This window comes from Myotis myotis, unplaced genomic scaffold (genome assembly GCF_014108235.1).
Source record: "Myotis myotis isolate mMyoMyo1 unplaced genomic scaffold, mMyoMyo1.p scaffold_m19_p_8, whole genome shotgun sequence".
Lineage (NCBI taxonomy): Eukaryota > Metazoa > Chordata > Mammalia > Chiroptera > Vespertilionidae > Myotis > Myotis myotis.
Genome location: NW_023416390.1, coordinates 14,749,893 through 14,762,217, shown reverse-complemented (window position 1 = coordinate 14,762,217; position 12,325 = coordinate 14,749,893). Strand labels below are relative to the sequence as shown.

Sequence of the window (12,325 nt, the reverse complement as noted above, 5' to 3'; positions counted from 1 at the left end):
AAAATCATAGACTTTTCGAACAGAGAGGGATCCTTACTGGTCATCTAGTTTTGAATGACCTGGTACAATCACTTGATTTCATAGATGAGGAAACAGGCCTGGAGAAGTGAAGTGGCTCACACAGCTTTCAGGGGACACACCTAGGAATAGAAGCCTAGGTTTCTAATGACCATTTCAGGTCTCGGGTAGCTGCATCCTGGCTTTTTCCTCTCTGTGAGCTTCTGACTTGCCTTCCCCTTCTTTTTCTTAACCTTTTTTTTTTTCTTCCATCGTTTCCCTGCTTCTCCTTCCCTTCTTTGCTTTCTGCCTCTCCTAACTCCTAATGGGTCATCTGACATGACCAGGGAATGTTGCTTTTATTTTCCTCTATTTCTCTGTCCCTTTTAAACCGGGGGGGGGGGGGGGGGGGTCTTTGTTGTTTTTCGGTTAATGGTCTTACATTGGCCTCTGCGCAGGTCTTCTCTGAAAAGCCATATTTCTTCCATTTCTCCCACATACATGCATACAGGCAGTTGTTGGTTTTGCCTTATTTTTTTCAAGTTGTAGTTGCTTCTCCATTTAATAAAATCATTTCTCTAGTTTTGGTAAATAGAATAGCGTTTATGTTGATATTAAGTCCATTTTTGTCACAGTTTTGTGTTACTTTATCGATTTCCCAGTCGTTTGATCAATGCTCTTCAGAATCATACTTCATATTCAGGAATTTACATAAGATGTGCCCATTTAAGAGAATTTCTGTACTAGAAGTAAATAGGTTGGACAGTAAATCTTCCTATAAGCCAGTGGTTCTCAACCTTCCTAATGCCTTGACCCTTTAATACAGTTCCTCATGTTGTGGTGACCCCCAACCATAACATTATTTTCGTTGCTACTTCATAACTGTAATTTTGCTACTGTTATGAGTCATAATGTAAATATCTGATATGCAGGATGTATTTTCATTGTTACAAATTGAACATAATTAAACCATAGTGATTAATCACAAAAACAATATGTAATTATATATGTGTTTTCCGATGGTCTTAGGCGACCCCTGTGAAAGGGTCGTTCGCCCCCCAAAGGGGTCACGACCCACAGATTGAGAACCGCTGCTATAAGCCAAAGGCAGATCCAGTTCAGATCAAAACTATGGTTGTAACCTGGATCTATCTAGACTGCACATCTTGCTTCCATTTAGGGACTGAGCCCGTTTTAGAAATCTTCCATTTCTATACGGTGGGTCAGGATTCTCAGGCCAACACCCTAGAGCTGTGTCTGACCCCAGATGCCCTAGGAAAGTCCTTTCCCTGTAGCAGTGAAGGCTGCTTAAGAGGGGAGTCAGGGTCTGTCACTGATCCGCTGGGTGATCTTAGGCAGCTCACAGGACCACTCTGGGCCTCAGATTTCTCATACACCTATTACATAAGGACGCTGAGTTTAAAAGATCACTCAGGGCCTTTCCTTGTTTACTGTTTGATGAGTCAATAATGTCATAACTAGGACCAAAGTGAATAGAGACCTAAATCAGATTTACTTCAGGTATATGGCCAATGAATTCAACACAGAAGTAAAATTCTGTTGACCGTACCATGAGAATTTTCTGGAACTGTCTCAATGTAAAATAATTTAATCATTCCCTTCACAGATATGTCAGACTATGTGGTCTGTTTGGGAGCTCAGCACATGTGGATCACGTAACTGTACTTCACTCTCTGCAAATGCTTCCACAGAAGTTCCATGAGGCTGTGCCTTGACAAGGCCACACCCCTTAAGGCACTCTCTGTAGTACAGAAAAACTATATGAAGTAGCCCCCATCCCATATATTCTTATGAGTAAGAAATTTATGTTCACCCTGGCCAGGTGGCTCAGTTGGTTGGGGTGTCATTCTGTATACCAAAAGGTTGCGGATTTAATTCCTGGTCGGGGCACATACCTAGGTTACAGGTTTGATCCCTGGTCAGGGGAGTACAGGAGGCAACCAATCCATGTTTTCTCTCTCTCTCTCTCTCTCTCTCTCCCTCTGCCCCCTTTCCTCTCTCTCTAAAATCAATAAACATCCTTGGATGAAGTTTTAAAAAATAAAGAAGAAGTTTATGTTCTTGGGTTCATCTTTGCCACTCAACAACTGAAGAAAATTGAAATTCTTTTATCTTGCATTCCCTAAGACTTAGTTTCCAGCAGGAGGCAAAATGTAATTTGATGACCACTCACAAATCTACCCAATTACATCAACTCAAAATTCAATTATCACATAGTTTCCTAAGTCTAAGTAGAAATTGTCACCTTTGGGAAAGGATCAGATAAGAGCTAATTGGTGACATCATAATCCACCCTCAGTGAAGCGCTTGCTTAGCCAGAAGCCCAGCAGTGTTAGAGCAGCTCCATGATGGGTAAAGAGGGGTGGGGAGCGGCTAATTAGAGAAGACAGTTTTCTGTTTATATACAAACATCCCAGCATTGAGCCACGATAAGGAGCTCAAAGGTTAATTATGGGAAAATGAGGTTTTAGCAAAACTTTTTGAAATAGGAAAATCCCCTATGCTTTTTATTTTCCAATTTCAAGGACTTATGATTACGATGAGTACCATTTATAATTGAATGAGAACTCAGAATATCCTCACTGTGTGTTAGGGTTTCAAACTTGAGCAGAGTCCACGGGCTGTTTTTCCTTAACTCTCCATGAACTTGCACGGCCTAGATCCCTAGATTTCATTGTACCCACCCGTCGATGCGGAGAAATGACAAGCAGGGAAAATAGCGAGGGCCAACTTCCACAGGCCTCTGGCCAAGCAAATGCAAACTGAATTATATTGGAAATCATTTTACAATGTGTGACCATTTTGATTCTTCCATGTCATCAGCTAGCTTGTTACTAGTGAGTGGCAGGTGGCTTTGTGCTCTGTGAATGGGGTCTTTTGGTTGGACTTTTAGAGGAGGGGCCATTTGTCAAGTGCAAGCAGCCTCTTCATCAAAGTCTTCCCAATAGTCATCCAGATTCTAAATGCCGCACAATGGCCGAGGAATGCTCGCATTCGCATGGAAGGTAAGTGACAAATCAGGGGGAAGGAATTAGCCAATGCATACAGGAATGCAATGAAAAAGAGCTTTTCCTTTGTTTTTTTTCTTGTCCAAGTTACTAGTGCTCTGTCTCTCTCCCCCTGTAGATTTTGAATTCTGTGGTGGTGCCAAGGGAGTGAAGGTAACAGACATAAAAGAATCATTTGTGCCCATTTCCCAATCCCACAGATCTCTATTGGCTGCAGACCTTGAACATGACACTGCAATTTCCTGGTGCCACACATGAGTAATAAGCAGCTGTTTCTGAAACTGTGGTTTGGAGAAGGCAGCACTAGGTTATTTTTTAACTTAATTGTAATTTTTGATTGGTCTGCAAGAAAGCAAATCAAATAAAGTCTGTTGTCTTAGTCTGCAAGAAAGCCATAGGCCTCAAATTCCAATGCTGACCATCTTGACCAGAATAGAAGAGGGGGAGGGAGAGAATGAATGTGTGTATCCCTGAACTGGAAGTTCAACCAGGCAGCTTCCATGGGAAGCATATTTGGTGTGTCTGTCAGCTAGCTGGAGCATGGAAAGTAATATTTGATGGTTCCTGGAGAAGTACCTGAAATGATAGAGTGAACAGAATTCGGAGAGAGATCACAAAAGTGAAAAATAGCAAAATCAGGAAGAATAAGAAGGTATCAGTGTGATGCTGCAGTTTGTCCTTATCCTACTTGCAATAAGAGGACACAGCATTTTAAGTTACAAATGGAGTGTGTGTTCTTTGAATGCCCGGTCACTAAAATACCTCTGACATACTCATATATGCATGCTCTCCAAGTAAATAAAATCAGACCAGTACCTTCCTTAGTACAAGAAATTCAGCTGAATGGAAAACAGACACAAACTCTTTTGCCCTGTTTCAGACATCTGCCTTTTCTCAAGAAGATAGGGCAACTTGGAATATGGAGAAGGTGAAGGAGGTTGAGTGCAGGGGGTTGAGGAGATGGAGGAAGTGGAGGAAGCATTCTGCTAACTACTTTGTCATGATTTTGCTCATGTAGGCAGGCACTTTGGGGAAAAATAATAGAGGGATAACGAAACCTCATCCAGAGGCCTATTTTGCAATCACTTATGACATATCCAAATGACCACCTGGTTAATGGTCTTATGACTTTTTAAAAAATCATTTTCATTATTTTTGAATTACAGTTGACATGCATTATTATATTAGTTTCAGGTGTACATCTCAATGATTAGACATTACATAACTTACTAAGCAATTATACTGATAAATCTCATACCCATCTGACACCATACATATTAGAATATTATTGACTACAAGAAGCCCGATGCACGAAATTTGTGCAAGAGTAGGCCTTCACAGCCCTGGCTACCTCAGCCCTGGTGGCCCCGGCTGCCTCATGGCCCCGCACCCGCCCCCTACCCACTGGTTGTTCCAGAAGGTTGTTCAGGAAGGTCGTTTTGCTATCTGGTCTAATTAGCATATTAGCTCTTTATTATATAGGATATTCCCTATGTGCTACTGTACATCCCCATGACTATTCTATAACAACTAATTTGTACTTCTTAATCCCTTCACCTTTTACTCCCATCCCCACAAAACCCCCGCCCATGTGGTAACCGTCAAAATGTTCTCTGTACCTATGAGTCTATTTCTGTTCTGCTTATTCATTTACTTTATTTTTATTTTATTATTATTATATTAGTCCTCACTGGAGAATATATATGTTTTTATTGATTTGAGAGAGAGAAAGAAAGAGGCAGAGAGAGGGGAGGAGAATGAAACATTGATGTGAATAATATCAACTGCATTTGCCATGACCAGGATTAAACCCCCAACCTTTTGGTGTATGAGACGATGCTCCAACCAACTGAGCCACGCCAGCCAGGGCTATTTTGTTTTTTAGATTCAATTATTAATAGATACGTATCTATTGCCCTTTTATTGTTCATATTTTTATCTTTTGTTTCTTTGTTCTACTTCTTAAAGAAGACCCTTTAACATTTCATGTAATACTGGTTTGGTGGTGATGAACTCCTTTAACTTTTTCTTGTCTGGGAAGCTCTTTATCCGTCCTTCTATTCTAAATGATAGCTTTGTTGGGTAGAGTAATCTTGGTATAGGTCCTTGCTTTTCATTACCTTAAATATTTCTTGCCAATCTCTTCTGGCCTGAGAAGTTTCTGTTCAGAAATCAACTGACAATCTTATGGAGCTCCCTTATAGGTAACTAACTGCTTTTCTCTTGCTGCTTTTAAGATTCTCTCTTTGTTTTTAACCTTTTGCATTTTAATTATGATGTGTCCTGGTGTGGGCCTCTTTGGGTTTATCTTGTTTGGGAATCTCTGTGCATCTTGAACTTGTATGTCTATTTCCTTCACCAAATTAGGAAAGTTTTCTGTCATTAAGTTTTCAAATAGGTTTCCAATTTCTTGTGCTCTTTCTTTTCGTACTGGATCCACATGATGTGAATGTTGGTATGCTTGAAGTTGCCCCAGAGGCTCCTTACATTAGTCTCAATTTTTTTGGAATCTGTTTTCTTTTTGCTGTAGGACTGTTCCCCATGCTGGGCCTCACTGAGGACTATTGTCACTCTAGGGATGCACTCCAGTTTAGGGATGACCTACAGAGCTCTCAAATCTGACTTCCCTCAGGCTGTGTACTTGTTCTCATGTTGGCCATTTGACCTTGCCATAGTCATTTCCCAGGTCCATTGGCATTCTAATAGTTCTTTTCTACTTTTCATTCTCATTAGAAACTAAGGGTAGGAGCTCCTTGGGCTTTGTTCTTCTTTAAGGCTGCCATCTTCCTGGTGTTTGTGGAATATGGCCCTAACCCTAAGCCCCCACCAAGATGGCTAGGAAATGGGATTAGAAGTTGTAAGACTCGGGGGCAGGAACAGATGATGGGAGGCAGATCATTTAATTTTGTTTTTAAACAATTATCCAAAGTAAAGATATATCTGATTTTCTTTTTTTAAATTTGTATTAATATATTTGATTTTTTAAAAGAACCCTTGGAGATGTCACATTTGGAACCTACTGCTTTGTTGTGATGAAACCTCTAGACGAGAAGCCAGAATAGTTGGATCCGGTTCCCAGTGCTGCTAGTAGTTGTAGTCAAAGATAAGATTTAAACCTTCTAAATATATCTTTATCCCTGGACAATTATAAGTATAAACTTTTCCTTTCTGAAATATTAAAGATATGTTTGTAAATTCTAAAACATAGACTATTACCTCACTTTCTGGAAGGAAATCTTTCAGCAGCTTTAGCCCTTTGGAACATGGCCATGAACTTAAGCTGACAAATAGGAAGAGCAATTAATCAAATGAAAAGAAGCCAAAGGAGTCCCTGAATAGCTGAGCTTCCACCAGGGCCATGCACTCTTTATGCTCCTCCCTAAATCACCCAGCAGAATGATTGAAAATATTTGTGACACAAAAACAGCCCTAAGATATAACCACTGCAGCCAAGGAAAAAGACAAGAAAGCATCCTTGGTCAGTCATCAAGAACTTAGGTGCCTGGCAGAAATAAGATATTTAAGACAAGTATGAGACTCAGTCTTGCCTCCAAGCAATTTACATTCTCTTAGGTTACTCCATATAAAATTTACATTTTTTTTAAGTAAAATCACCATTTTATAGTTAGGCTCACCATTTCGATATATTCAATCAACAGTTGGATAAGCAAAACAATCACATGTTAAGCATTAGTAAAGAGTACAAAACAGCATCAAGTTTTATATTACATTACATGGTGTGCATGATGTAAAAGTAATTTATGTGAAGCACGAGAGATCCAAACAGTGAAGTGGCCAAAGATGGCTTTCCAGATCAAGCCAGAATAGGTCGGAGCCATGAAGCCTAGGTGAAGTTAAAAAAGTGTTTAAGAAGAGAAGCGAAACTTCAGACAGAGGAAATGACATGGTGAAGGCACAAGAACAAGAGTAAGCATATTCTACATGAGGAAACATTTGCTCACAACAGAAGTTACATCGTAAGAAATGGAAAATGAATTTGGATAGGTAGTGTGGAACCAGCGTATAGACCACCTGCACACCAGGCAAAATGTAAGTTCCAGTTTGACCCAGTTCACTCTTGTATGGAGAACATGGGACATAGTAATTCAATATAATTATCTGAAATGATGAGTGAAGAGTTTTTAATAATGATAAAATAAGAATTCACCAAGGTTTGAGGGAAGACATGATACATGATGAAAGTGGTATCTAAAACTGATTAGTATATATATTATGGTCAGATCAAAGGAAAAAGACAGGCATCTGGAAATAAAATTAGAAGATTGATAGGAGAGATACGAATGTAGGGCAGGATGGAAAAAGGAGACTTACATTAGAGGTGTTTAGAAGAGAATCAACTTGAACCTTGAAAACGTTAAGCTAAGTGAAAAGCCACATATTGTATCATTCCATTTATATGAAATGTCCAAAATAGGTAAATCCAGAGACAGAAACTAGACTATTGCTTGGTTAGGGCTTGGGGAGCAGTTTAGGGGAAAGAGAGTAATTACTAATGGGTACAAGGTTTTTTGGAAGAGTTGAAGAGATGCTCAAAAATTGATGGTGGTTATAGTATACAACTCTGTGAATAAACTAAATGCCATTTAATTGTAGACTTTAAATAGGTGAATTACATGGTATGTGAATTATATCTCACTAAAGCTGTAATTTAAAAAGAGAGGAAATCAATAAAATGTGGTGAATGATAATATATACGTTTCTGGTGGAGAAAATGAACCACTCACTAGACTCCATAATTTCCAGTTTGATTCTAACACCATCGTTACTTAATATTGTGTTAAGAGCACTGAGTGATGCAATAAGACATGAAACATAAATAAGAGGTATAATATTAGAAAGGAAGGGACCAGTTTTTACTTTCAGAAGACCCAAAAGAATATCCTAAAAATGCTTTGCATCCCTGAAAATACAGTAAAATATAGTCATATGAGGTGTACACAAATGTCAATATATTCTAATATACCAGCAATGGCTAATAAGAAAACATATTACACAAAATTCAATTTGGAAATAACCTAAATATAGTAAGTGTGAGTGGCATATACAAGGAAAGAAAACAAATTTTTATTGAACTATAATAAATGAAAATGTAATAAAATGGAGATATAGATCAGGTTCTTCGATAAGAAGACTAAATATTATAAAGCTATCAGTCCCCAAATTAATTTTTTAAGCTTATTAAATAAGTTTGGTGAGTTATTTCAAAAGCCTTCAAAATTCTCATACCCTTTGCCTCAAGGAGATCATCTAAAATGGGGAAAGCTTTATGCACAAGACGCCTGGTCTGCTCCTCTAGATCCCAGATAATAACTGTCAGGTCCTCCCCAAGGTCTTCTCTTCTCACCCTGGGTTCCTTCAAGCAGCGTTTACTCACCTGGTTTCCAGAACTGTTCTACATCCCGATGTTTTCCCCAGAGTGGACTATAGTTTGCGCCTCTCTTTAAATGTGTCATTAACCTTGGTTGTTTAGGAAATAGTAATGTAAGCAAAACCAAGTAGAACTGAAGTATTGTCACCACAATTTAGAAATAACCCTATGACACATTGGAAAGTGTTTACTGGTGGTTGGGTATATGATTTGGTAGCGGTTATTTCTTAGAAAGTGTATCATGTGTTGGTATTAGGAGTACGCTTTGCTGGGGTTTGTCGAAGTTAATGGTCCTTGAGAAAATAAAAATAAAGAGCTCTATCTATGGCTTTCTAAAGGTAATAGAGAGGAAAATAAGTTAAAGAAGGATGGAAAATGGACTTGCTTGACAGAAAAACAGCCAGCATAATTTCTACCCTCTATATTAAGAAAAAAAAAATCCACTTTTTTAAAGCAGTAAACCTGGTTTTTCTGTTCATTTTCTGTACCTTGATGCAAAACGATATACATTGTTTTTAAAAATGCAAAAAGACAACTGTATACAAAGTGAAAGACTTGCTTTTCCCACTTCTTCCCTTCCCTAGAGTTAACTACTGTTATTTTGAAAATATCATGAGATTATACTGTGACCTTTAAAACCACTTCAGACTTAGACGGTTTGGGTCAGTGGATAGAACATAGGCCTATAGACTGAAGCGTCCCAGTTCGATTCCAGTCAAGGGCACATGCCCAGGTTGTACGCTCAATCCCCAGTAGGGGTGTGCAGGAAGCAGCAGATCGATGATTCTCTCCAATCATTGATGTTCCTATCTCTCCCTCTCCCTTCCTCTCTGAAATCAATAAAAAAATATATATTTTAAAAACCACTTAAGTTTTTATTTCCAGTATTATGAATAGCTTCATTTTTAGCAAAACACATTATTACATTCCTTGCAGTCTTTTATTTCCGAAATGTTAGTTACTACTAATTTATTCACCTTGGCACTGTAATTTCCATTTAGGTATGATATGCATTGCCCTTGGATGTTATTTTTATCTTATTGTCATTCAAACTATAGATTCATTTGAAAGTCTACAGCTATTTCCAAATATTTTCAAATTAAATTTTCTTTCTTTTTTTCTTATTAAAATCATCATGTATATACATTTGCACTAATAGAGAGAAATAAAGGCAGGTTTTATCTTGTTGGTACACGAACTGCTGAACACTTTGAAACCCACCATTTTAGAGAAGTGAGGATGGGTCAGACTAACCATTGGTTCCAAAAACCAGGTTGTTTGCAGGCCAACAGGTGTGGTCCCTGTGGGAGGCAGGCAGATGCAAGACACAAGGGCCTGGCAGGGACAGCTATCAACGGGAGGCACGTGCTCCGGGGGGAGCAAGCTGCCTGTCACAGGCAGGATCATCACCATGCTAGAGTTCAGGCCTAGCTCTGCTAGATATAATGATTTTTCAAAAGAAACCCCAAATCTGCATTTTTATGTGAAATCTCCCAATTATTTTTATTTATTTTTTAGATATACTCTTACTAGAGGCCCAGTGCACAAAATTTGCGCAAGAGTAGGCCTTCCTTCCCCAGGCTGCCAACACCGGCTTCCCTTTGGCACCCAGGACCTGGGCTTCCCTCTGGCCGCCAGCAGTCACCCGGGACCTGGGCTTCCCTCGAAGGTCCGTGGCCTGGGCCTCCCTCTGCAGGGCGAGCATGGGGCAATGGCCTGGCCCCCGACCAATTGCATTGCATCTGCCTTGGCTGGCCTGGTGCCAGTGGATGTCATAGCATGGTCCCTGATGGTTGTCTGGAAGGTCATCCGGATGTTTGTTCCGCTGTTCGGCCATCGGGTCTAATTAGCATATTACCCGTTTATTATTATAGATTGATTTCAGAGAGGAAGGGAGAGGGAGAGAGAGATAGAAACAGCAATGATGAAAGAGAATCATTGATCGGCTGCCTCCTGCACGTCCCACACTGGGGACCGAGCCCACAACCAGAGCATGTGCCCAGACCAGGAATCGAACCATGACCTCCTGGTTCAGAGGTCAATGCTCAACCAGGCTCCTAATTATTAAAATGGCTCATTCTTTAAAACACTAAGAGATTTTTTTTTAAAAAAAAAACTCTTCAGGCTGAATATGACCCTCTGTCTGCCAAATTTGCAACCTCTTTATATTAATATACTGGTACTTGTCAGCAGCAAAAGAAACCTATTTTTCCACATTTGTTCTGTGTTCGTGGGGGAGATAGTGAAAAAACTATCCTATTAATTCATCAGAGAAAAGGAACTGTTGGATAGACAACATAAAGTATGAAGTTCTGCATTCATACTTACCCTAGCTGTTTTCAGTCTATTCCCAGAACCCCGCTGCATTCCTCTTACACCGCACCATAACTGTGAGTCGGTCTATGCAAGTGGGGCTCCCCGTTTGTTGGTCTTCAATCCCTTACACCCCACTACAAAGAAAGAAGAATACAAAAGAAGTTTCAACATCTTCATTTTCTAACCTCCAGTGGTTTAAACCAGAGGGTTCTTTTGGAGCGAAAATACTATGTCTTTTCTTTCTCAGAGTTGCTGAGAAATTATAATTAGAGGTTTTCCTGTTGTGTAGAGGAAAGGAATTCCAGTTCTCCTCATCCGCAAGATTTCTGTGCTCAGTGACGTTCCCTGTCCCATTTCTCTTCCTGCAGGTAATAGAGGGAAAGCTGGCTCCATTCCTGGGCAAGGTCATTAAATTCGCCAGCTCTCACGTGTACAGCTGCAGTCTCTGCAGCCAGAAGGGGTTCATCTGTGAAATCTGCAACAATGGAGAGATCCTCTACCCTTTTGAAGATATTTCAACAAGCAGGTACAGAATCTCGTCTTATAAACGTATACCTGAATGTGTCACATGCAGTCTTATTTGGCCAGATCAGACCAACTTTTAGTCAAGTACTGTATCTCTTGTCTCATCCTGGATCAGATTTCCCTTATTCTTAGAGAATGTTTTTACCCTTTGGTTTTCTAGATTTCTTTGCAACTCACCTCACTACCTTTATCCAGAATGAGATAACAGAGTTGCAAAGAAACATTGCCTGGCTCTGCCTTATTAGGTAACAGAGAGTGTTCAGATTCAATTTTAGAACAAAGACGGGGGAGGAAGAATCCTCACAACCATTTCAGGGCCAAGTGACAGATGATGGGGAAGAGTCTCAGAGGAAGGCCAAAACGGATGGATTACTAGGAATAAAGACACCGGTGAGCAGCTGCCTGGCTCACCGCATGCTTTTATCCACAGAGGCACTGCGTATAGTGATGAAAGTTTGAGGACCAAAAGAGAGAAAAGTGGGAGTTTATGTGGGATTGTTTTTCTAACCAAAGTAATATTTGGGCATCATCACATCTATTGATGGATAGATGATTTTTCCCTCCCACTAACTTGAGAGCAGGGTTTTTACCATTGCTTTTCTTGAATCACAAAATGATACATATCACTTTTCCTTTTATCTGAAAAGCACGATAGAAATATACATTTTTTGTGCATGTACACTGGCTTTTTGGGGCATGCATGTCATGGTCCATTTCCCACACTGCAGGCCTCACTTACACTGTGGTTCGGAACAGAAGGTGAGGCATGGAGCCAGGGAGAGCTGAAGCGTGGAGGGCAGAGTTAAGATATTAAGAGTTGACGCAGCCCTTCTGGCTTCTTCTTAAACCCGAAGACTCTTTGTAAACATCCAGGAACTTGGGTCGTTCCCACACATAGAAAGACAGACACATAAACACAAAGACAAAAAACACACTCTCCAGCCTCCAGGTTCCTGAGTGGCTAGGTACTTAGCTTATAACCTTGAGATTCTATGCTAATTAAGAAGGTGCACCACACAAAAACTTGAACAGAAATGTTCATAATAGCCAAAAAGTGGAAACAACATAA

The 12,325-nt window shown here is 39.9% G+C and overlaps 1 protein-coding gene across 8 annotated transcripts in view; it reads left to right on the top strand.

Moving 5' to 3' along the window:
• The window catches only part of PLEKHM3 (pleckstrin homology domain containing M3), a 181,597-nt gene that overhangs the window by 130,630 nt on the left and 38,642 nt on the right, over positions 1–12,325 (top strand). For 7 of the 8 annotated variants that reach the window (XM_036318702.1, XM_036318700.1, XM_036318698.1 and 4 more), the window contains exon 7: positions 11,100–11,257. In XM_036318702.1, the coding sequence (XP_036174595.1) occupies positions 11,100–11,257 (158 nt within the window). Of the gene's footprint in view, positions 1–11,099; positions 11,258–12,325 lie in introns of those variants that run through there. The other variant, XM_036318710.1, reaches the window with a different exon arrangement.